Below are 23294 nucleotides of genomic sequence, written 5' to 3'. Positions count from 1 at the left end.
AACTTGATTATCTCTTGATACCTTTTAGTGAAGTTGAACATATTTTATAGTAGGCTTGCTTCTAAAGTTATTGTGGAACAGATTGTTTTATAATTTTGAGTGGTTTCTTTGAAGTTTTTAGATAAAAGAGTATGCTTCTCTGTTAGGAAACTAGTATTTAGGATTTCAGTTCTGTGGGCAGAATATTTGGCCGCATGTAGTAATAACCTTCTGCAAAGATCATTGCATAGATGAATTTAGCACCAGATGTTGGCAGTACCTACTATCACATTCTTGTTGGTTAAAGTTCCACAATCACATCCATTCACTCCACTTTATTTTATTTTATTAACTTATTTATTTTAATTGAGATTTTCAAGGAACATAATTTCAGTTTTAATCCCACTTTCCAATCACACTCAAATTCCAGGTAAGAGACTGGGTCATGGTTTCATAATTATACAATATAAAACAGACAAAGTGTGATGGTTGAACACCCCCCACTGGCCAGTTTCTAAAGCCCATAGTCCAGCACTGTGTGATCTGTGGGTTCTAAGACCTACAAAGGTCACTTATCTTTGCTATAGTTTCCCTGTTTTTGTTTTTTTTTGAAGTATAGTTGATTTACAATGTTGTGTTAGTTTCAGGTTTTCAGCAAGATGATTCAGTTTTATATATATATATATATATATATAATTTTTCAGATTCTTTCCCATTATAGGTTATTATGAGATATTGAATATAGTTCCCTGTGCTATACAGTAGGTCCTTGCTGTTTATGTATTTTGTATATAGTAGTCTGTATCTGTTAGTCCCAAACTCCTAATTTATCCCTCCCCCACCCCTTTCCCTTTGGTAATCATAAGTTTGTTTTCTATGTCTGTGAGTCTTTTCCACTTCATTTTTAACATATAATTCATCTAAGGAGGAACAGCAGAATATGAGTACACAGGAATAAATAGTGAGACTTGGTTGGGTTTTTTTTAAGTTATTTAAAATAAATTATTTACTACCCAGAATTACAGATTAATGGTTTTCAAATATGTAAAGCAGAAGGACCATTTTTAAAACAAATTCCTAAAATATGTAAAAGTGTAATTGTTCCGAGTGAAACAGGGTTGGTAAGTTTTAGAGCCAAATCCTCTAGGGGTTCTTGGAAAGTTTCGAAAAGTCTAATATTTAGAGGACCATAATAAATCTGTTAAAATGTGAGTATTACCTAGCTAAATAGTACAGATTTTCTTGAGAAGGAAGACAAAGGTTTTTCTTATCTTTTAAGCTTAAAGGTAACCAACTATCTACTCTAAAGATAGAATCTTGATTATCATTATGTAGGGTAATGGTGAATTGGGAGCTATGTTGGTTTTGAGTGACACTATTTGGTTTTCACCTTTCCTCATAAATATCAAAAGGAAAAGTAGGATCTTTATTTCTTACAGGTTCAGCACGCACTGAAAAAATCTGAGAAGGCTTTGGATACCCTAAACAAAGCCATTGTTATTGATCCTAAGAACCCTCTATGCAAATTTCACAGAGCCTCAGTTTTATTTGCAAATGAAAAATATAAGGTAAGATATATACATGTATCTTAATCATCTCCAACGTTGTACTGCTTAAGTTTTGCCCCTTTTTTAATAAACTAAAAGTTATTTATACTTGAATTTTTATCTTAAATAGTCTATTTTCCCCATTTTTAAAAGCTATTTCTTTTTTGTGCCTGTGTGATTTTATTTCTTCATGAGAAGTACTCATGGGAAGGATGGGTGTACGGATATTTAGGAATATATGGTTATCCCTTGAAAAGATTTCCTACGTGGAAAGGCAGTTATCTTAAATGTAAAACATAAACCATCCTGTTAGGACCAAAATATGCGAACAGATGACAAATGAATGTGTGCATTTTTCAATAAGTATTTATTTGAGTATCTGTTATATGTCAGGCACTAGGAATGTAGTGGCAAGTGAAGCAACCATATTTCCTGCCTTTGAATAGTACCCTTCTAGAGGGAGAACAGACATTAATCAAATAATCACAAGAATAATACATAAAGGAAAAATATACATAGTGAGTTATGAGATCTTATAACAGGGAGACTAGGTAATCATAAACTATGAATCCAAAGTTTTGATTTTAAGTTCAGGTTACTTTTTAAATAAATTCAGGCTCTTTCTACTAAAAACAGTTAAAAAATTACCAAAAAAATACCCGAAATTTAAGTGCACGGAAAAACTTGGGTTAAATAATGCATTTTAGTGGACTCCTTCCCTAGAAATCTGTTATTCCAGTACACATTGAAATTTGCTGAAATCGAAAAATACAAACTCGGTGGTAAGCCCTTAACTTTTTACAAGACTAAGAAAGATATATAAAGGGATTAAATGTATAATTTATTCTTTGTCATTTATTCAGTGATTCTTATAGTCTCGCTCTGGTTTTCTTTATGAAGTGGATGTCTAATCCTACTGTTCTGTCCTTTTAAAACTTCTTTTAAATCTAATAAACACTTTTAACTTGCTCTTTGAAGCACTATAATTGTAATTCAGCATTTGTTTTCATTTTTTTGCTTCACTGTACTTCTCTAGATATGTGGTCAGGTTTTTCTGTTGAAGGATTTTATTCAATTTATTGTTCTTAAAGCCATTTTAATGCCACCACACCTACCAGGAATGCCATGTAAATCAGCCTTATACTTGCTTCAAGAAGCTCATGTTCTAATCTGATCCACTGTCCAGGGTGTAATGGTTATAGTCATTTTTGAGTACCAGCTTGGGGCTTGGCTACTTTGATGCATGGATTAGATACAGGTAGAAAAAGGGCATAAGGAACAGTTACTGATTGCTCCTGAAATGTCTTGCCTCCAAAATGAAAATCAAATTGTGTTAGAGGGCCACCTCAGTCTCTGTGGCAAAAACATTGCTAGACACCACCCTATTTAATGTGTTGTGTTGATATCTAGTTGTGTAAGTCTTAAGTCTTTTAGAGCAAAAATGAGAACTCTGGTGCTGTGTTAGACACTATTTCTCACTATTTTTCTATTTGCAGATAGATTATCGGGGGGAGGCATGATAGATACATGAAATTTTGATAACAGTTGTAACATATAGTCATAGGAAAAAACACACATCAATTCTGAACTGTGTGAACTGTGTGTGGTGTAGAAGTATAGAAGTTTTGGGGTATGTTATCTTGATTAAAATTTCTTTAAAGCAGTGATTCTCAAAGTATGGTCTGGGAACTTCTGGTGGGGGTGGTCCCAAAAACCCTTTCAAGAAGTCCACAAGGTCAAAACTATTTTCATAATAATATTTAGATGTTATTTGCCTTTTTCACTTTCATTTTCTCCCCAGTGTACAGTGGAATGTTTCAAAAATTACTTGATGTGATATCATAACAGATTGAATGCAGAAGCAGATAAGAGAGTCCAGCTGTCTTCTGTTAACCAGAGATTTGCAAAAATGTTAAACAGTGTCACTCTTCTCACTGATTTTTTATTGTTCTGATTAGAAATATATTATGTTAGTTAACATAACTAGGCTAGATTCCTAACAGTGGGATTGCTGAATCAATGTTTACCTGCAGTTGTTAACTTAATAGATAATGCTAAGTTGTCCTCACATAGAGGTTGCATCAATTTACAATTCTGCCCTCAGTGATGAGAATACCTGATTTCCTTCACTCACGGTAACTTCATGTAACATCAAACTTTTTATTTTTGTCCACTTACTAGGTGAAAAATTGACAGTATCTCATTTGGGGAGCCAGTTTTTTGGGGTTTTTTATTTTTGGCTGCATTGGGTCTTTGCTGCTGCGCTCGGGCTTTGCGGCGAGTGGGGGCCACTCTTCGTTGTGGTGTGTGGGCTTCTCGTTGCGGAGCATGGGCTCCAGGCACATGGGCTTCAGTAGTTGCAGCACGTGGGCTCAGCAGCTGCGGCTCACGGGCTCTAGAACGCAGGCTCAGCAGTTGTGGCACACAGGCTTAGTTGCTCCGTGGCATGTGGGATCTTCCCAGATCAGGGCTCGAACCCATGTCCCCTGCATTGGCAGGCAGACTCCCAACCACTTCGCCACCAGGGAAGCCCCAGTTTTTATTTTTAATCATCATATCTTTCTTTTAAATACAAATGCAGTTTTCCTATCTGTCTTTTCAATCTCCTGAACCCTTTAGCAGTGGTCAGAAAATTGCTAGATAATTTTAACTCAATTCAGAGGGCTAAATTTTAGGCTCTTCATCATTAGTTAAAATGGCAGGTTGGTATTCAAAGCTTAGTGCTGGTGTCAGGGAGAAGGTAAATTAACAGAACTTCAGAGTTGTTCTGCAACTTAGTTTTTAAAACACTTTCATATACAGTGTGATGGAGTTTAGTTATTTTAAACAAAATGGTGACAAAAGCAAGGGTTGTCACCTCCATATTTCACAAAGAATTGTGTGTGTTTTCAGTAAATTTTGGTGAATTCCTGCCACTTCTTAGTTCCTGTTGTCATAAGTATTTTCCTTGCATTTTATTTTCACAACAAGAATTAATGCAACAAGGAAGTACATTGATTAAGATCTAGTAAGCTTTAGTTAAGATGATTTAGTTAAGATAAAAACACTTGCTTAGTCAAAACTGTACTATTTTGCTACTGTGTTTTTCTTTGCTTTTTTCAGTCTGCTTTACAAGAACTTGAAGAATTGAAACAAATTGTTCCCAAAGAGTCCCTCGTTTACTTCTTAATAGGAAAGGTAAAGATTGGGGCCCTGGTTCTAAACTGTGACTTTCATAACATATTAATTTTTGAAGAATAAATATAATATTTTATTGTGCAATATCTGTTGAGCAAATTCAACTAGAGCTCTGAACTAATTGCTCTGGAAATAAAGAATGGATTTAGTTTTAACACTTAAGAAGATGACATCCTACTGAAGAAGCAAGAACACACACCCTATAACCCTAATCCTTCTATAGTTTTGCAAGTGTATTAGCACTTGCAGCCAATGGCCAGTAATGAATTCCTAACTGAGGCTACCTCAAGGAAAGCCCTTAGCTTCCAATTATCAATAAAATACTCAAACATCCCCCAAAAGAAGAAAAGTAATGCCGCTGTGTTGTTTAGTTTGAAAAAATGGCTTGCAAAATTTCCAAGGCCAGACTAGTCAGGATTTTACACACTGGGCCCCCAGATGCCAGTTGGTTAAGGTAGCTGAGGACAGTGGACAGGTGCTGAGAGTTGATGTAACTCCGTTTAAAATCAGTGTAAATGAATGCTAATCAAGCAGCTTATAGTCCATTTCTTTCCATTATCATTGTTCCAGACAGAGTGAGATTTATTGGAAGCTCACTACCTGAGAGATATAGGCAAGGAATTCTGAAAATAATATCTGAATATATTAAAAGGAACTCAAAAGTTGGTATGAATTCTTCGATAGGATGAAAATGTCCTACTCATCAGAATGAATTTATAGCACATAATCAAGAGCCTAATTTAAATTTTAAATGTTTAGGATTTTATAGCTGAAGCTTACAACTTAATGAAAAATGTAGTGCTGCTGTTTATTTTTAGGTTTACAAGAAGTTAGGTCAAACGCACCTCGCCCTGATGAATTTCTCTTGGGCTATGGATTTAGATCCTAAAGGAGCCAATAACCAGATTAAAGAGGCAATTGATAAGCGCTACCTTCCAGATGATGAGGAGCCAATCACCCAAGAGGAACAGATCAGTGAGTATCATCCATGTGAATTAGGTTTATATGTGGTTATTCAAACTAGAAAGCTAATGAAACACCACATCACAGTTGGTAAGATGAAACAAATATTTCTTTATGGCACAGAATAAACATGGAAATTTTTTTGAGTATTCAGAAAGCTACCTTTTGTATACGGATTTAGGGACTGCTTTTTTATTTTATCTCTAACCATGTTAGATTCTTTATACCAAATGAAATTTTAGGGAAATTGAACAGGGTCGTATAATAACAGCATGCATATGGAGCCAGGTAACTAGTTTCAGTTCTGGATCTAGTTTGCTGTGTGATTTTTGACAAATCCATTGCTAATTTTTACCTAAGCTTCAATCTATGTAACTAATGCCTGCCTTATCTGCTTCATAGGAACGTGGTAGGGGGAGAAAAGATGATAGGTGTGACTATGTTGAAAACATTATAAGTGTTAAGTGAATGAATAATAAATTTGTGCACCTTTTAAAGTACTGACAGATCTGTAGTAGCTATTCAAATTCTATGTAGCTCTCACAAACCTAAAATCTAAATATATGGTGAATATATTTAAATGGAGAGATCAAAAAAAGAGGAAGGAACAAAGAATTAGATCGATAACTTAAGGCAGTAAATACTCTATCCCTATACTGAATCACTACATTGTACACCTGAAACTAATATAATATTGTAAATCAGCTATACATCAATTAATTAAAAAGCAAAAAATATATATACTCTATCGCTTAATTGAGAGTATGTCTTAAAATAATTAATGAGAGCCAAGACTTAATATATTAATATTTTTTAGTAAGAGAATTGAGAGACCTCTGATGAGATAAACTAAGATGACTTTGTTCCAGAAATATATTTATATTCTATATTTTTGTGAACTAACAGGGACTGTCCCCAAAGTGGAGTCAACAATTGGACGGAATGTCAGAGAATAGTTCTGATTCTTAGGTTAGGAATAGGAATTCATTAGGGAGAGGCAGTTTTAGTAGTTAAAACTCTTAAAGGTTAAATGCAATAAAATAATCTTAGACATGCTATAAAATAAGGAACTTGAATTGCATTTTATTGAAGGATATCAGGATTTTTAAGGGCTTTTATTTAAGGTCTCATCTCTCTGAATATAATAATTTTCTTGTTTTCATGAACCAACAAAAAATATTTGTCAGATACCTTACTGTAGATTTTTGTTTTATTTTTAAAGTGGGAACAGATGAATCCCAGGAGAGCAGCATGACAGATGCGGATGACACACAACTTCATGCAGCTGAAAGTGATGAATTTTAACTTCTGGAAATCAAGACTTTTGCAACTGGATGTGTGACTAGTGCTGATGTGTTTCTTGTCCTTCCATATACTGAGTCTTCACTCTTGAGCCAGCAGTGTCATCATCCATCACTTATACCCTGAGTGTGCCCCTTTCATTGGACCCTGACTGTACACAGAATGAAAGGCAGTGCAATATTTAGCTGCTAACAAGACTGGCTCTTTCACCAGTATGAATGACAATTTAGGGGGTAGGTAGGGTGGGAAACTTTCTTTTCTTTTTTTTTCTTTAATCTCCCTTTGTTGGAAAGCTATCATGGAAGGAAGAGTTTTGTTTTATCTTGAAGGAACCATTAGAGATGGAAAATGGTGATGAACCAGAATCTCTTGGTCGTTTTTCCAAAAATTTGTTTTACTTGGTTCTGTTCCTGATAAACAAAGTGACTGATCTTCATTTCTAGGTTCTTCAAGAATGGTGTTAGCAAGTGCCAGATGGAACAATAAAAGACATTGCCTATAACAGAGTAACTTGATTGCCAAGGAATGTAAATTACCTTAAACTTGCAGTGTCTCCCATAAACAAATATAATGGGCATATTGGAACTCATATGTAGGAATCAATATCCCTCCATACAGTGTACAATTACTCTTGGCAAGAATACTTTAATGTTTAACCAAGAATTTTAATTTATTCATCTTGCTTCAAAGTGTTGATCATTGTTGTCTAGGTATTACAAACTTTAAAATTGGTCCTTACCATATTGCCTCTTCTCTTTGAGCTCTGTGGGATCACCTTTAACATTCAGAGATGATAGAAGGGTTGCCCACTGAAAAGCCAAAAAAAGGCTCTTAATAACCATTTAAGTTCACCAGAAGAATCAAAATGAGAGCACTAAATGCAAAGACTTTAGGAGATCATGACAGTGAAAGCCTTAATACAGTCAGAATCCTGCCATAACCTTGAATCTATATTTGTTCAAGACAGTATCCCTCTGACTTTTCTAAGTGTTTAAGCAGGGTGCAAGAATGTGTGGTTACCTGCAGTTGAGGTCATTTCCATTCTTTTCAACTCTCTGCTTCAAATTATTTTCAATAGTGTGAGTCACCAAAACATTTACTGAGAGTGATTGGGTTTAGGATATTAGAAATTCTTAGCTGAAAAAAACCCCCGCTCTTACGAAGGAGAGGAATTCTCTTTTGAGTTTGTCATAATATAGGTTGATGTCTTTGGGGAATGACCATAATTTTAAAGATCTAATTATGCATAATGAAATGGGAATTATTGGAATTTCACAGTAACCAATTTAAAGTCTTAAATTGTGTATCTCCTTTATTGTAATGTATGGAAATTTTTAGAGAAACTTTAGTTAACATTTTGTTAAGTGCCAATGTCAGAATATAACAAATTTATAGTTTCTTATGAATGACAGGCCTACAGTTATTGTTTTGGATTATTTGATGAAGGACAAACTTATCTACTGGTTACCTGTATTTGTTAGTCAAGCTGTGAAAATAAGGTGGATTACAGAAGATAAGAAAAAAATTTTAGCCTGTAGACTCAGTAATTTTCTATCATTTACTATTAATCTGCTGATTTGAATGTGGCTTAGATACCGTTACAAACTAATTCAAGTCAGAGTCTTAGATTAGGTATTGGGTGCCAGAGAGGTATTTAACAAAATTTTCTACCTAAATCTATATTTGTGCTGCCTAAAAAAAAATAATTTATAAGAAAAAGGAAAGGTTGTGAGTAAACGAATATCATTAAAAATTCCCAAAGGCTAGCACTTGGATTCTAACAAATATTCCATTTTTATCCATTAGTTCTGTAATATTTAATTTTATATTCTTTTATTTTTTTAATTGGCAAATCATAAGCCAGCTGTATAACAGTATCAAATATAGAGTTTCATAGAAAGCTTTGGACTGAGCTCTTTGTTACAGAGCTTGGAGAAAGCTATGCTCAGAAAACAATTTGCTGATGTATAATTAGTTATTTTTTGTAGTAGGAATTTATGTCCTGTGCCAGAAGTAAGTCTTTCTGGTACTAATTTTGAGACCAAGGATAAAAGGATAGTTGTGGAAGGCACAGCATGGCAATGGTTGGCTGAGGGATAATCAGCCTAAGCTTGACCTGATTGCATTTTCCTCACACCTCTACTTTCAGAGTCATTTAGGTATTTGAAGCCTTATTTCCCACCTATTTACTGTTTCTGGCTTTCTCTTTTCTTTTTTTCTTTCTTTTTTGCTTGGAATGGAGATTAAACAACCAGAAGAAGATATGCATTGTGATCAAGCAAAATGTTTGCTTCAAATTTCATAAGTTATTTTGAAGGAAATCAGAAATACTAAGTACTTTGACGTCCTTGTTTCTCTTTAAGCTTTTCACATGTGTGTGTACACACACAAAAACACACACACACACTCTTGTTCAGAAGTTATGTTGTGGCATTGGATATTTTCCCCCTTGGAAATGGTTCTTAACTCTGGGATTTTAGAAGTTTGGAAAATATTTTTTCAAGAGAACAATGGTACTCAAAATAATGAAAGGTGGTCCTACTTTTTCTGTATTTCATTACTTTAAAATTTTTATTTTTTCCAAGAACTGCAAGTGACATTTGAACCATGCTGCTGTTGTACCTTAAACAAAAACTCAGTGATAACCAGTATTTAGTCTATTAAAAATGCTCTTTTTGAAGAAAAAAGTTTGCAAGTCTCTGTTTAGCCAGAGTATAGTATGGGTCTTCACAAGAAATATGGTGACCTGTTTTCTTTGTGAAAACCTAGGAAAATGCAAGCGTGGGTGTGATGTGTGTGTTCTATTTGCATTGAAACAATGTAATTTTGTGTCTTCTTTTTGCTTTTCCTGACTTATTTCGGAAATTGTACAGTCTTGGGGGGGAAAGTCTTTTCTGTTAATATATTTGCAATTCATTAAAGGATATGGAAAATCCAAATAAATTACTTTTGAAAGCAAATTTATAATCAAGTCATTAAAGCTATATAAGAGCTGTGCCATCTGTATTTTTATAGTAAGGCACAGCAAAATAGTGAAAGATTACAGTTTTATGTTCCACAAAAGTCTAGGGCAATGTTTCTCTTTTTTTTTTAACTTACACCCTCTTCTAATATATATATATATTTTTTTAACTCACACCGTTTTTTTAGTATTATTTGGAATGTCAAAATAAATATTGTGACCAAAAAATGGTAACTTTTAGAACATATTTTTCCCAAACTACAAAAGTCCCTTGCCAGCAGCTGCTACTTTGCAAGTCAACTGCTTATTATTCTTTAATCATGTGATTTCTGAAATTCCTTTAAAAGGGACACACAGCTTTTTTGTTCTAATTAGAATCAATTTTAAATATCAAGATCTGAAAGAAGTAGAATATAGAAACCAAATTTTACTCTAGTTTGATATCTTGGAAAAAGGGTAGAGAGCTGAAGGGTTTTGTTCAGACTTGAAGAAAGGGTAGCAATAGGGAAAAAGACATAAAGTGAGATGCGCTGAGCAGGTGAGAGGGAATGACTCAGACCGTAACCTTCCCTAGGACCGGCCATTTGCTGTCAGCAGGGCAGGGATAACTAGAAATGTAGGTAGGAAGTATTCTTTGGTTTGTTTAGCCTCTAATTAATGGTTCATGAAGGTTCAGAAGTGCAAACTTTGCTAAATACTTATGTTTAGTGAGATCTTGCCATGTGCACCGTGTTACTTTCCTTGTGTACAGTATTTTCAGTCCTCAACCCTATAAGGTAGGTGCTACTGCATTTTACAAAAGAGAAAACCAAGACTCAACTATTAAATGATAGAGCTGGACACTTTTGGCATTTGTGTATGTTCAAAACCTTTTACTTAGTTTTGGACTTCTCTGGAAGTTTCAGATCATATCTAATGTTAACTCTCAAGTGTCCTCCCTAGCATTTTGACATTAAGTGTCACAGAAGTTCGGGTTTTACAAAGGAAACTTTATTACTAACTGTAGATTTAAATCTATTATATGCTTAGTCCTTTGAAGGGGCTTTTATGTGTATCCTCCCTCTGTACTTTTCATACTGAAACTGAAAGCGGTATCCCTTTCTTGAGTAACTAGAATTTGCTTTAAAGTAGGAAATTTTAAGTGCTTGATTTTCCTTCCATTTTTACTTTTTTTTTTAATTACCAATTTCCCTTAACACAAGCATTCTTTTTATTCAACACCCTCAAAATGGAATTTTCAATTTGAGGCTAAAAGCTGTATTTGAGAAGAAAATTCAAATGGATAGTGCATCACTGGAGTTGGAATAAGAAAAAGAGTAAGTAACAGTGGGAGCAAAGAAGTAGAATTAAGGTTTCTAATCATGTATTTTTAAAAAGCACTAGACTGATATCTAGGAAATGTAGACTTTGCCCCTTAGTTGCTGTGTGACCCTGAACAATTAAACTTTTTTTCTCATCAATACAAAGAAGATCAGATCTACCCTTCTTATCCCACAGAGGACTGAGGATCGTATGTGTTAAAGCATGGAAATGCTTTGTAAAACTAAAGCACTGTACAAATATACAGTGGTATTGTCAGGGTGGAGGTGATGTTATAGAAACATCACAAATAGAAACACATATATACACATATACTATGTACTATACATATAATCTGACATTTTATATCCTGCAACCCCTGAACGAGAACTTACAGCTATATTGGCATAACTATCTGCAAATCACCCCAAATAACATGTAGTCTAAGGTGTTAGATTTTTCTCAATATTTTGTGAGTTAATACATCACTGGGCAAGGTGCTACACAAGAATAAAAATTCATCAGTTCTTAGTTTCCTAATGAAAAGACTTGATTGGGTAAAGGGATTTCTTTGTATATAACAGCACTCCTTAAACTTATGCCAGTTTGCAGCCCTTATACCAGTCGATGCTATAAATCTGTGCCCATAATCATTTGCATATCTTGAAAAATGCTAGTATTTATCTTCTTTTTATTTAGGATTTATGGATCACTTTGATATAAGAATAATCTCGTTTCATCTTTACAGCCTTATAAGGTAAGGCATGTATTACCTGTTTTATACAAGAGGAAACTAAGTCTTAGAGAAACCAAAGCATTTGCAAAAAGAGGAAGATCTTTTGCAGGAACAGCTTGGCACACATTTGCTTACATATTTTTGGCCAGGACTGGGTCAAATAATCATCCTTAGCTGCAAGGGATACTTGGTAAATTTTAGAATCTGGTAAAAGGGACTGGGTTTGCCATGACTGGTTTAGATACATTGTGATCTGTGTTTGGACCCAGAGATTTTGTTAGCAAAGAAGGGGGAATGGCTGTTGGCTTAGCAGCCAAGAGCACCTACCACACTGCTGTAGAGAGGGTAACGCTTTTTGTCAGTTGATCCTAAAAACTTAGTGAACTTTCCTATTCTAAGAATTTGTAGGGTTTCTATTTGAGCAGGGAATTCCTGACATTAATTCCTTTTTTTTTCCCCATCATGTATTTTATTTTATTTTTTATTTTTTTTACATCTTTATTGGAGTATAATTGCTTTACAATGGTGTGTTAGTTTCTGCTTTATAACAAAGTGAATCAACTATACATATACACATGTTCCCATATCTCTTCCCTCTTGCGTCTCCCTCCCTCCCACCCTCCCTATCCCACCCCTCCAGGCGGTCACAAAGCACCCAGCTGATCTCCCTGTGCTATGCGGCTGCTTCCCACTAGTTATCTACCTTACGTTTGGTAGTGTATATATGTCCATGCCTCTCTCTCGCATTAATTCCTTTTTAATCCTTGTGTAAAATACCTCATTTCTTTTTTCTTTTTAATTGCTGTGGCTGGGATCACCAATATTATATGAAGCAGTAGCAGCCATAATATCAAGCACTCATTGTTTTATTCCGAGTCTTAAAGAAAATGCATCTTAATTTTCTCAAACTTTCAACTCGATATAATCTAAAACCACTCATGTGCAATATGTTGCCTTTGTTAATCTCATTGCCAATTCCAACACAACTCTCGCTTCAACTACCATTTATAACCATTGATAATTAAGATACCTCCTTTCCATCGCTAGTTTTCAATGGTTTACATCGTGACTGGGTGCTGAAATGTATGTCTGATAAGAAAAAAGTATATTGAGACTCCTAGGGCTGGAAAACAATGGCACTTAACCTGATTACAAATCTGTCCCTCTCCCAAAACAACCATAAAATCAAGTAGAACAAAACTGTACATGTTTCATGCCTTCATTATTAAGAGAATACTATAACTTCAAATTACCTGTAAGTAGAGCGGAAATTTTCCAGTAGGGATCCTGCTATCACCATTAGCCTGTGGTCACAGAAAGTGAGGAAAAAGGCTAAGTCTCTCCATGGACAGAGCTGAATGGAGTAGAAGACTTATTACAGGAAGCCCAGAATCTTCGGGGGAAAAAATGAAACAAATGTAAAATACCGAACACAGGTTGGGACTTGGTAGATTATAGCCCTCACTTCAGGGAAAGGTTAAAAATGTCTGGAACCAGGAGTGGCAGCCTCATACAAGCAGTGTTTCTACGGGAGAATAAGATATGAAAAAGAGGCATTGAAAGGAAAAAGGGGAAATAAAAGACTGGCAGAAAAGAGAAAGCACATCATTCTTCCCACCCCTACCAGCAAGATCCTGAAACTGCAAAAAAGAGCTCTCAAACTAGGAATCCTGCCCATGAAATGACTGGGAATAGAGCAAAGCGATCCCCGTCCATACAAAACTATTGCAAAAAGCCAGCAAACGTAAATTAAAGGCTTTCTGCTGATAAAAAAGACTCTCCCCAAAACAACTGCAAAGCTGAAGAAAAATATGCTTTTAAAAGCATATGAGGAAGTGAAATGTCACCTTAATTGAAAAAAAAAATCAACAAAAAGCATTGATAAATTTGACTACATTAAAAACACTTTGCATGACCAAAAGAAAGACAAATGACAAACTGGGAAGAAATATTTGCCCTTATGTCACAGATAAAGGGATAATTCCCCTAATGTGTAAAAAAAATTTTTTTTTAATTTTGAGAGAGGGAAAGACACGAACAACACAATTCACGAAAAGATATAACAAAATGCCCCTTAAACATGAAAAGTTCAAATTCAGTCAGATCCATGCAAATTAAAACTACATAGAGATACAGAGACTTCCCTGGTGGTCCAGTGAGTAAGACTCTGTGCTCCCAATGCAGGGGGCCTGGGTTCAGTCCCTGGTCAGGGAACTAGATCCTGCATGCATGCAGCAACTAAGAGTTTGCATGCCGCAACTAAGAAGCCCGCATGCCACAACGAAGATCTGGCGTAGCCAAAATAAATAAATATTAAAAAAGAAAAAAATACTACATAGAGATAACAATTTCTCACCAAACAGATGGGCAAAAATTCAAAACTTGACAATACTCAGTTGGAGTTGGAGGCACGTCACAAGGACACAGGAGCCAACTGGACTGCCCAAACAATACATTTGATCCTCCCAAAATCAAGTACAATAATGCTATTGGAGAAAAATAGGAATTTATGAGCCCATAACAATAATTAATAAAATAAATAAAGAGCAAAGAAAGGAGGAAAGGTAGGGCATACAGTCTGCTGTAACAAAAATATCAAACTGGGTGGCTTAAACAACATTCTCACAGTTCTGGAGGCTGTGGAGTCCAAGATCAAGGTGCTAGCAGATTTGGTGTCTGATGAAGGCCCACTTCCTGGTTCATAAATGGTGGTCTTCTAGCTATGTCCTCACAAGGCAGAAGAGGAAAGGGACCTCTCTAGGGTCTCTTCTATAAGTGAACTAATTCCATTCATGAGGGTTCTGCCCTCATGCCCTAATCACTTCCTAAGGCCCCACCTCTTAATACCATCACATTGGGGGTTAGTATTTCAACACATGAATTTTGAGAGGACATAAACATTCAGTCCACTGGATTCTCCCTCTTCCCCCCCAAAATTCATGTCCTTCTCACCTGCAAAATACATTTATTCCATCCCAGCAGCCCAAAAGTCTTAACTGGTTCTGGCATCAACTCCAAAGTCTCATCCAAATATCATCTAAATCAGATATGGGTGAGACCTGAGGTACAAGTCATCTTTTTTTTTTTTTTTTTTTTTTGATGTGGACCTTTTTTTTTTTTTTATTTTGCGGTACGCGGGCCTCTCACTACTGTGGCCTCTCCCGTTGCGGAGCACAGACTCCGGACGCGCGGGCTCAGCGGCCATGGCTCACGGACCCAGCTGCTCCGCAGCATGTGGGATCTTCCCAAACCGGGGCACAAACCCATGTCCCCTGTATCAGCAACCGGACTCTCAACCACTGCACCACCAGGGAAGCCCCAGTGTGGACCATTTTAAAAGTCTCTATTGAATTTCTTACAATATTTCTTCTGTTCTATGCCTTGGCTTTTTAGCTGCGAGGCATGTGAGATCCCATCTCCCCGACCAGGGATTGAACTCGCACCCTCTGCATTGGAAGGCGAAATCTCAACCACTGGACCTCCAGGGAAGTCCCGAGGTACAATTCATCTTGAGGCAGATTCCTCTCCATCTGTGAACCTGTGAAACCAAACAAGTTATGTGTTTCCAAGATACGATACTGAGACAGGCATAGGACAGACATTCTCACTCCAAAAGGGAGAAACAGGGCTTCCCTGGTGGTGCAGTGGTTGAGAGTCTGCCTGCCGATGCAGGGAACGCGGGTTCGTGCCCCGATCCGGGAAGATCCCACATGCCGCGGAGCGGCTGGGCCCGTGAGCCATGGCCGCTGAGCCTGCACTCCGCAACGGGAGAGGCCCCAACAATGAGAGGCCCGTGTACCGCAAAAACAACAACAACAACAACAAAAAACATTCTTTTGGCATTAGTTGGTTACAGTGATAGCAAGATACTGTGAGTGTGGCAGAGCAGCTCTAATGTAACAACTGCATTCCCTGCTTTCTGAACCGAAATGTAAGTGACTCATATCCTTTACATATGCGTTACCTGCAAACATTAACGCTGCAAATCTTGACATACACCGTTTAGGGGGAGTTGATGCTAAGGGGTTACAGTAAATGTTGAAAGGCTCCAAAAGTTCCTTTGGGGACTTCCTGTTTCTCCTCCCTCCCCTGAATTACTCTGCTTAACAAGAACCAAATTACTTAGAACTAGTCTGAATAGCAGCAGCACCCAAGGAGCACGACACTGAGTTCATGTTAAAAAGCAGTACCTGTGTAATGTACGTTTTACACCACAGGCAAAGGGAATATCGCTCTGGTTTTTAACTCCTGCATTAGAGTCTCCTACAAAAATAAAAGCATCCCATCAAGTTCTTCTAGATGGTGTTATTGCTGTACATTTGTAGATGGGTCACTTTCTGTGCTGTGTTTGCTTTGAAGGGATCTTCCAATATATCTCCAATATTCCTTTCTTATAGTGTCCTTTTCTTTAGCTAGGATTTCACATAACTCTAATGCTTTATTAAGAATGTCCTCCTTGTCGTATTGGTTTCCTAGCATGTCTTCATAGATGTCCACGAGAAAGGCAATTGGGGGAACTGCGACTTGGTTGTAAATCAAGTAATTGATTAAACAGGTTGGGATACTTGGAAAGACCACGATCCTGCAAAATCCCTTTCGAATAGTTCCATGCACTTTCATTATGTGGTACTAGTTTGATCGTTTGCAGAGTGTACTGGACTTCTCTCTTCAATACAGCACGATCATTGTAGCCCGTGGTGTTAGAAATTACGAACTATCTTTGGTTCCAGACAGTTATTTCTCACATCCTCTTTGAGAAGTTGATCTACATACTGCAGCTCATTATCCCAAAAGTGAAAGTCCTGAATAACCCATTGTCGATGTTGCCAGGCGTGATAATTCTTTGCATCCTGATTAAGAATATCAGCAATAAACTCAAGCTCCTGAGATGGGTCTCTCAGCCATTCCACGAGCACTCGCCTATGCTGCCAAACTTGATAGTTTTGGGGGCTGTTCCTCAATTTTTGCCGTGATGTAGTTCATTTCCTCACGTAGATCCTTTTGAAGTGACTTTAAGAGAACTCTCCGAAAATACCACACTGTGTAATTGGCTGCATTTAACTCGATAGCATCTCTGGTTAGTTTAAAAGCCCGTTCACTTCTCTCGTCACGCTGCAGGACAGCCCGGAAATAATCATAAACATCTTGAAATTTTTCACTATAAATGATCTGGACCGCTGCATTGGGGCCATCATTCTGCAGCACTGGATCTATATCAGCCCATTCTGCCCTGTCCCTGTACAGGACATAGGTGGGCGAGTCCAGGCTCAGGAACACTTCGTCCATAGGGGACGCCGCCACCTCTTCTTGCGGCGGCTGGGGCGGCTGCGTGTCGGGCTGACCAGGTTCCCCGCCCTGCGCAGCCGCCCGGACGCCGTCTGCGGCCGCCGTCTGCGGCCGCCATCGCTCCTCGGCCCGCCGCGGAGGAGGCGGCGGAGGCCCCGCCCCTATTACATTTATTCTTATCAAAGACAGACATTCCTATAGTTTGAATAGTGAAAAAGGTTTTCACACTTGTAAAAAAGAGCAGTCTCTTCCCCAGAGGGAATCACTTTCATCTCCTTTACCAGATTCTCTTAGTATTTATCTGTATTCTCCAAATGCAATGTTTGATTTTTCAATTTTAGGAGTTATCTACTGACTGCCACTGAGGAGAATGAAGATTTATATTTCCTATATCGCTTCTCCCTACATAAATAATCTTCCTAGTCTGCCTTCAGTATAATTATAACTGTGGCTAGAGCAATATTCAAGGTTTACAATTTCATCACTTTTTAAACCCTGTTCACAACTGAGCCAATTTAACACTGTGATTTCCTTCCCTGTACAATTTTTTTTTGTTTTCCCTAGATTATTTGCCTTGTTTCTCATTGTTAACTTTTAAATACTTATAATTAATTCAACTCCAAACTCTTTACCATTTGTCCAAATCTCCTCTCAGCATGTTCAACTGTATCAGTTATGCTATCGATTTCATCATCTTGAAGTGTCTTCTGTAGCTTTCAGAACTGCTTCTATCTGGACTGGTTGCCTTCTGTTAGTTGCATCCTTAGCTTTCTCTTTACCATCATCCTAGAGATTCCCTTTGCTCTTCCTTTATGATGGTTCTCCTTTTTCCTGTATCCAATGTCTTCCTCTTCTTCATTTATGCCCTCACTTTGGTGGGGCTTCCCAAGAAATCGTTGAAGTGAAGTGTCGCAGGCTGAGGTCCCCAGGAAGGAGACTCTGAAACAAAAATTAATGTACAAAGCTTTTATTAGGGAATGTTCTTAGGATCAACATCTACGGAAGAGAAGGAAAGGAAGCAGGTCGAGCAGAGGGAGACGTTGAGCTATGATGAAGTCTCAGTGAGGGCCTCAGCTGACTGGGCCGTTCTGAAGCTAGATATTTTAAGAGTATTAACTCAAGGTTAAACCTGAGACCCTTGGGTTCACAATGTCAAAAGGTAGGCAAAACAAGAGAAGTTACTGAAAGCACCACACTTGTTTAATGCAAATTGACATCCTTTTTCCTTCAGCAAGTTAAGCAGGGAGCAAAAAAATAGAGAAGGGCATGGATGAAAGGGACATATAATCTTGTCTGAAGATCCAGTCCCTCTCTATCTCAGCCACTGCAGACTCCTAGCCAGTACAGTAAGTCCCCTACATACGAATGAGTTCCATTCCAAGAGCGCATTCGTAAGTCCAATTTGTTCATTAAGTCCAACGAAGTTAGCCTAGGTACCCAAGTAACACAATTGGCTATATAGTACTGTACTGTAATAGGTTTATAATACTTTTCACACAAATAAAACAAACAAAAAACAAAGAAAACGTTTTTAATCTTACAGTACAGTACCTTGAAAAGTATAGTAGCCCAGAACTGTATGTCTGTGGCCTCTGCTAGCAAAATTTTCTTCCTCCGATCTGCACGAGAAGGTTGGAGCCACCTAACAATCTGGTATGGATGTTGCAGTTTTCTGTAGAAAACTCAACTTGACACCTTCCCATGGGAGCCTGATGCTTTGCTCAATGCTGGAAAACTCTCAGAAGGCCAGGCATTTGTACTAAAACATTCACTAGAGGAGCTGTGGAGTTTCAGTAGCCATGAGTCTTAGCATAGATCCTATGAGTAATTCCATAGGCTTTCTTAGGAACACAAACACCTTGTTTACTCAATTTCCAGGTAAAAACGTATTTTCCACCTTTTAGAAACTTTTCTCAAAAATATATTCAAAAATAAGTTTTCATAATTATGCTTATGACATTTTTAACGAACATGTTTACAATTTGACAAAATGAGGTGGAAAAAACTCAAAACAAGTTCACTTTTAGGGGAAGGAATAAATATTACAAATGTTTATAAACATTGTAGTGGGTGGACCTTTAGAGTGGTCCTGAGTTGGGGCAAGGAGACAGGACTTCATACCCCCGTGTCGACCAGTCATTGGATGCAGGCTGGCTCAGAAAGGGAAAGTGTCCTTGGATGAAGCAAGTCTTATTCATCCCTGTAAGGGGGTTTTGTATATTTTATTTAACCCCAAAATCCAAAATATCATACGAACGTGTAATGAGCATAAACATGAATAAAATATTTTACTTTATTTTCATATTAAGTCTTTGAAATGTGGTGTGGGTTTCTTGTTTGTTTGTTTGTTTTTTGGCCATGCCACGAGGCATGTGGGACCTTTTTTCCCCGACCAGGGATCAAACCTGCGCCCCCTGCACTGGAAGTGCAGAGTCTTAACCACTGGACCGCCAGGAAAGTCCTGAAATGTGGTATGTATTTTATACTTATGCCACATCTCAATTTGGACTAACCACACTAGCCACATGTGCTCAATAGCTACATGTGGCTAGTGGCAACGATAGTGGCCCTAGATAGGTGTGTTATTATATGCACCAGGATCTATGTACAAAATGTTCATTACAGATTTTTAAAAATTACTTAAAAGTATAAACACCCCAAATTGTCTATCACCAATAAAATTATAAATAAATGATGGTATAATTCAAACAATGGAATGATATAAACTAGAATTAGACACAAAAATATAGATGAATTTTACAAACAAAAATGTAAGAAACAAAACAATACGTATCACTACTTGGCAACCACCATAGTAATAATTGTTTGGGGCCAGAATGATCACTGAATGCTAAAACTAATAGGCAGAAGTTCGAGGAGAAACAGGATATGTACATAGTCTCAAAGTCCCTCCCCACAAGACACATTATTTTCGCCTGACAATTAACAACTTTTTTTTTTTGGCTGCACCGCACAGCTTGTGGGTTGTTAGTTCCCTAACCAGAGGTTGAATCTGGGCCCTCGGCAGTGAGAGCAAGGAGTTCTAACCACTGGACTGCCAGGGAATTCCCTACAATTAATAACTTTAGAGTGGGGAACCTCGGCAGATGCCACCTTAACCACGTGATCAAAATTAACATCAGCAACAGGACAACTAGATACCATGTGCTTCCTGATAGGATGCATGGAGAAGTATACAGCATCACTTCTGGATATGATATTCCTGCCAAAAATGCATAACCTGAATCTAATTATGAGGAAATACCAGACAAATTCAAACTGAGGGACATTGTACATAGTAAGTAACCTATAATCTTCAAAAGTGTCAAGGTTATGAAAGACAAAGATAGACTAAAGAACTCTTCCAGATTAAAGGAGACTAAATTGACAAGAAAATGCAATGTGTGATGCTGGATTGGATCCTGGACCGGAAGTTATTTTATTTATTTATTTTTTTGAAGTTATTTTTTTTAATGTTCTTTTCCTATAAAGCACATTAGTGAGACAACTGGCAAAATTCAAATAAGGTCAACAGATTAAATAGTAGTGTCAATATTAATTTCTTGATTTTGGTAACTATGATAGAAGATAATAGCCTTATTTTTAAGAAAAACAAGTATTTATGGATAAAGGGACATTATATCTGCAATTTATTCTCCAACAGTTCTGAAAAAAAAAAATCTGTGTGCGTGTGGAGAGAGAGAGAGAAACAAAATTATAACAAACTTTGTAAAATGTTAACATTTGAGGAATCTCAAAGAAGAATGGATGGGAATTCTTTGTATTATTTTTGCAACTTTTCTGTAAGTCTTTATTTCAAGATACAATGTTAAAATAATACATATATCATGTATAATTCTATTTATATAACAATTTTAAAAGACAAAACTAAACTATGTTTAGGGATACATGCACAGTTGGTGGAAGTATAAAGAAAAGCAAGAAAAGTATTTACTACAAAAGTCATGAGAGTTGTAACCCTAGGAGAGGGGAGTGTACTGTGATCCAGAAGAGTCAAAGGGCCTTTCATGATGCTAATAATGGTGTTGGTTATACAGGTGTTTGCTTTATCACTATCTGTTAAACTGTACATATAATTCTTTTCTGCACATGTATTATATTTCAAATAAATGTTTAAAAGAGAAGAGAATAACCCTGACGAGACAAAAAATTATAATATATTTTTAAAAATTATTATTATTATTTTTGGCTGCACCTCGCGCCTTGCAGGATCTTAGTTCCCTGATCAGGGATTGAACCCTTGCACTAGGCAGTAAAAGCGCGGCGTCCCAACCACTAGATCGCCGGGGAATTCCCCTAAAAATGTTTCTGTTTCAAAAAGCTTTGAGGGCTTCCCTGGTGGCGCAGTGGTTAAGAGTCCGCCTGCCGATGCAGGGGACACGGGTTCGTGCCCCGGTCCGGGAAGATCCCACATGCCGCAGAGCGGCTGGGCCCGTGAGCCATGGCCGCTGAGCCTGCGCGTCCGGAGCCTGTGCTCCGCAACGGGAGAGGGCACAACACTGAGAGGCCCGCGTACCGCAAAAAAAAAAAAGAAAAAGAAAAAGTTCTCCATGCCCCCAAGTGTGAAGCATACACCTGTCAGCATAATATTCAAGGCTCTCTGCAGGTTGATCCTACCCCTCATCTTCTCTAGATCAGTGGTTCTCAGAACGTGGCCCTCAGACTGGCCACTCTGGTCAGTAGAACTCACTCCTACCCACTAAATCAGTCTCCAGGGATGGAGCTAGGATGCTCTTTTAACAAGGGTGGTTTCAATGCACACTGAAGTTTGAGACCACTATTCCAGATTAATTAATTTTCTTTCTTGAACGCCATGCTTCAGCCATACTGAACTATCAGTTTCTGGAAAGTGGTTGCTGTCTCTCACCTTCTGGGCTTTGCACATGCTGTTCCCTGTGTTCCCTGCTTGCCCACCTCACACCCGTGCTTCCCTCTATCTCAGCGTTTATTCCGTTGTAAGGCTTTTGCCTGTTTTTGTCTGTCTTCCCCACTTCCATGTAAACTTTGAAGGCAGGGACACCATCTTAATCATCATTGCATCTTTAGCACCTTGGCAGGTGCTCAATATCTATTTTCTTAATGACTATAGAGATTTAGATGTACAGAAACCTAATTGCTAACAGCAGTCAGCAACCAGCTACTGGGGTTCGTGAGGGAGAGCCCAGTGTCGTGTGCTATTACTTAGGAATAAATAGAGTCAACATATACCTACTTGCATTTTACTCCAGTCCTACTGAATATCACTGTCCAGTGATCTCTTAACTAAGTTGATGACAGTGGGAAGGAAAGGAAGTGGTAAACATGTGATATTGTGAAGGAAAATCAACACAAGTGAATGGATGTGAGAGCAGTGCATACAACTCAGGATCTCATCTCTTCTCATATTTTAAACCAGAAGGCCAGAGTCCTAAGAACTGAACAGTAACAACAATAGCATCAGGCCACTTATACTGAGCATCTACTCTGTGCAAGGCTTTATCTGTGTTAATACTGACAACAACCCTAGGAAGTAGGTATTATTTTGAGAAAACTGAGAAATCAAGTCATTAAATATTTGCCTAAGACCCTACATGGTGAAACCACTGTTATTGGTACTTCCTGTTCATGAGTCACATGGCCCCAAATTACATCCCCACCTCTGATCTTCACAGATCAATTGTGCACCATGAGGCCCATAGGTGCGGGTGAACGATCACCCAGACTTAAGGAACATGGCTTTTGGATAATGGTTTGGTGTATCATCTTTGACTAGAACACATGAGTTGTTATTATAAGATCTCAATGCAGTTGTTGGAGAATTAAAACTGAGGGACAGAATTTGCTTGTCCCCCTAATATGTTCACCCATGGTCACAGGAACCTCCATTACCCTAACTCTCATCACAGTGTATCGTAATTACTTGGTGAAAATGAAATTTGGTTTTCCTCTTCACTGCTGCCCCTCCAGTACAGCACCTGGTAGGTGGAAAGCACCCCAATCTATCACCAACCAAGCCCATCTGGGACTAGCACAAGCCCCTTAA

General features: G+C 37.6%; 1 protein-coding gene and 1 pseudogene across 10 annotated transcripts in view; one reads left to right on the top strand and one right to left on the bottom strand.

The window, feature by feature from the left end:
* The window catches only part of CDC27 (cell division cycle 27), a 58803-nt gene extending 48868 nt beyond the window's left edge, over nucleotides 1-9935 (top strand). For 5 of the 9 annotated variants that reach the window (XM_079904559.1, XM_079904557.1, XM_079904556.1 and 2 more), the window contains exons 16-19: nucleotides 1419-1547; nucleotides 4629-4703; nucleotides 5522-5678; nucleotides 6868-9935. In XM_079904559.1, coding sequence (XP_079760685.1) covers nucleotides 1419-1547; nucleotides 4629-4703; nucleotides 5522-5678; nucleotides 6868-6971 — 465 coding nt within the window. In that variant the 3' untranslated portion in view covers nucleotides 6972-9935. The remainder of the gene's footprint in view (nucleotides 1-1418; nucleotides 1548-4628; nucleotides 4704-5521; nucleotides 5679-6867) is intronic. The other 4 variants (XM_079904562.1, XM_079904560.1, XM_079904564.1 and 1 more) reach the window with 1 other exon arrangement.
* A 6257-nt stretch (nucleotides 9936-16192) lies between these two features.
* Nucleotides 16193-17266, bottom strand: LOC307177870 (protein farnesyltransferase/geranylgeranyltransferase type-1 subunit alpha-like; annotated as a pseudogene). Its single transcript has one exon. The product of its transcript is annotated as a protein farnesyltransferase/geranylgeranyltransferase type-1 subunit alpha-like (transcript).
* Nucleotides 17267-23294: the final 6028 nt, after the last annotated feature.

This window comes from Stenella coeruleoalba (assembly GCF_951394435.1).
Source record: "Stenella coeruleoalba genome assembly, chromosome: 19".
Lineage (NCBI taxonomy): Eukaryota > Metazoa > Chordata > Mammalia > Artiodactyla > Delphinidae > Stenella > Stenella coeruleoalba.
Note: the sequence above shows the minus strand (reverse complement) of the source record. Positions and strands in the feature narration are given on the sequence as shown.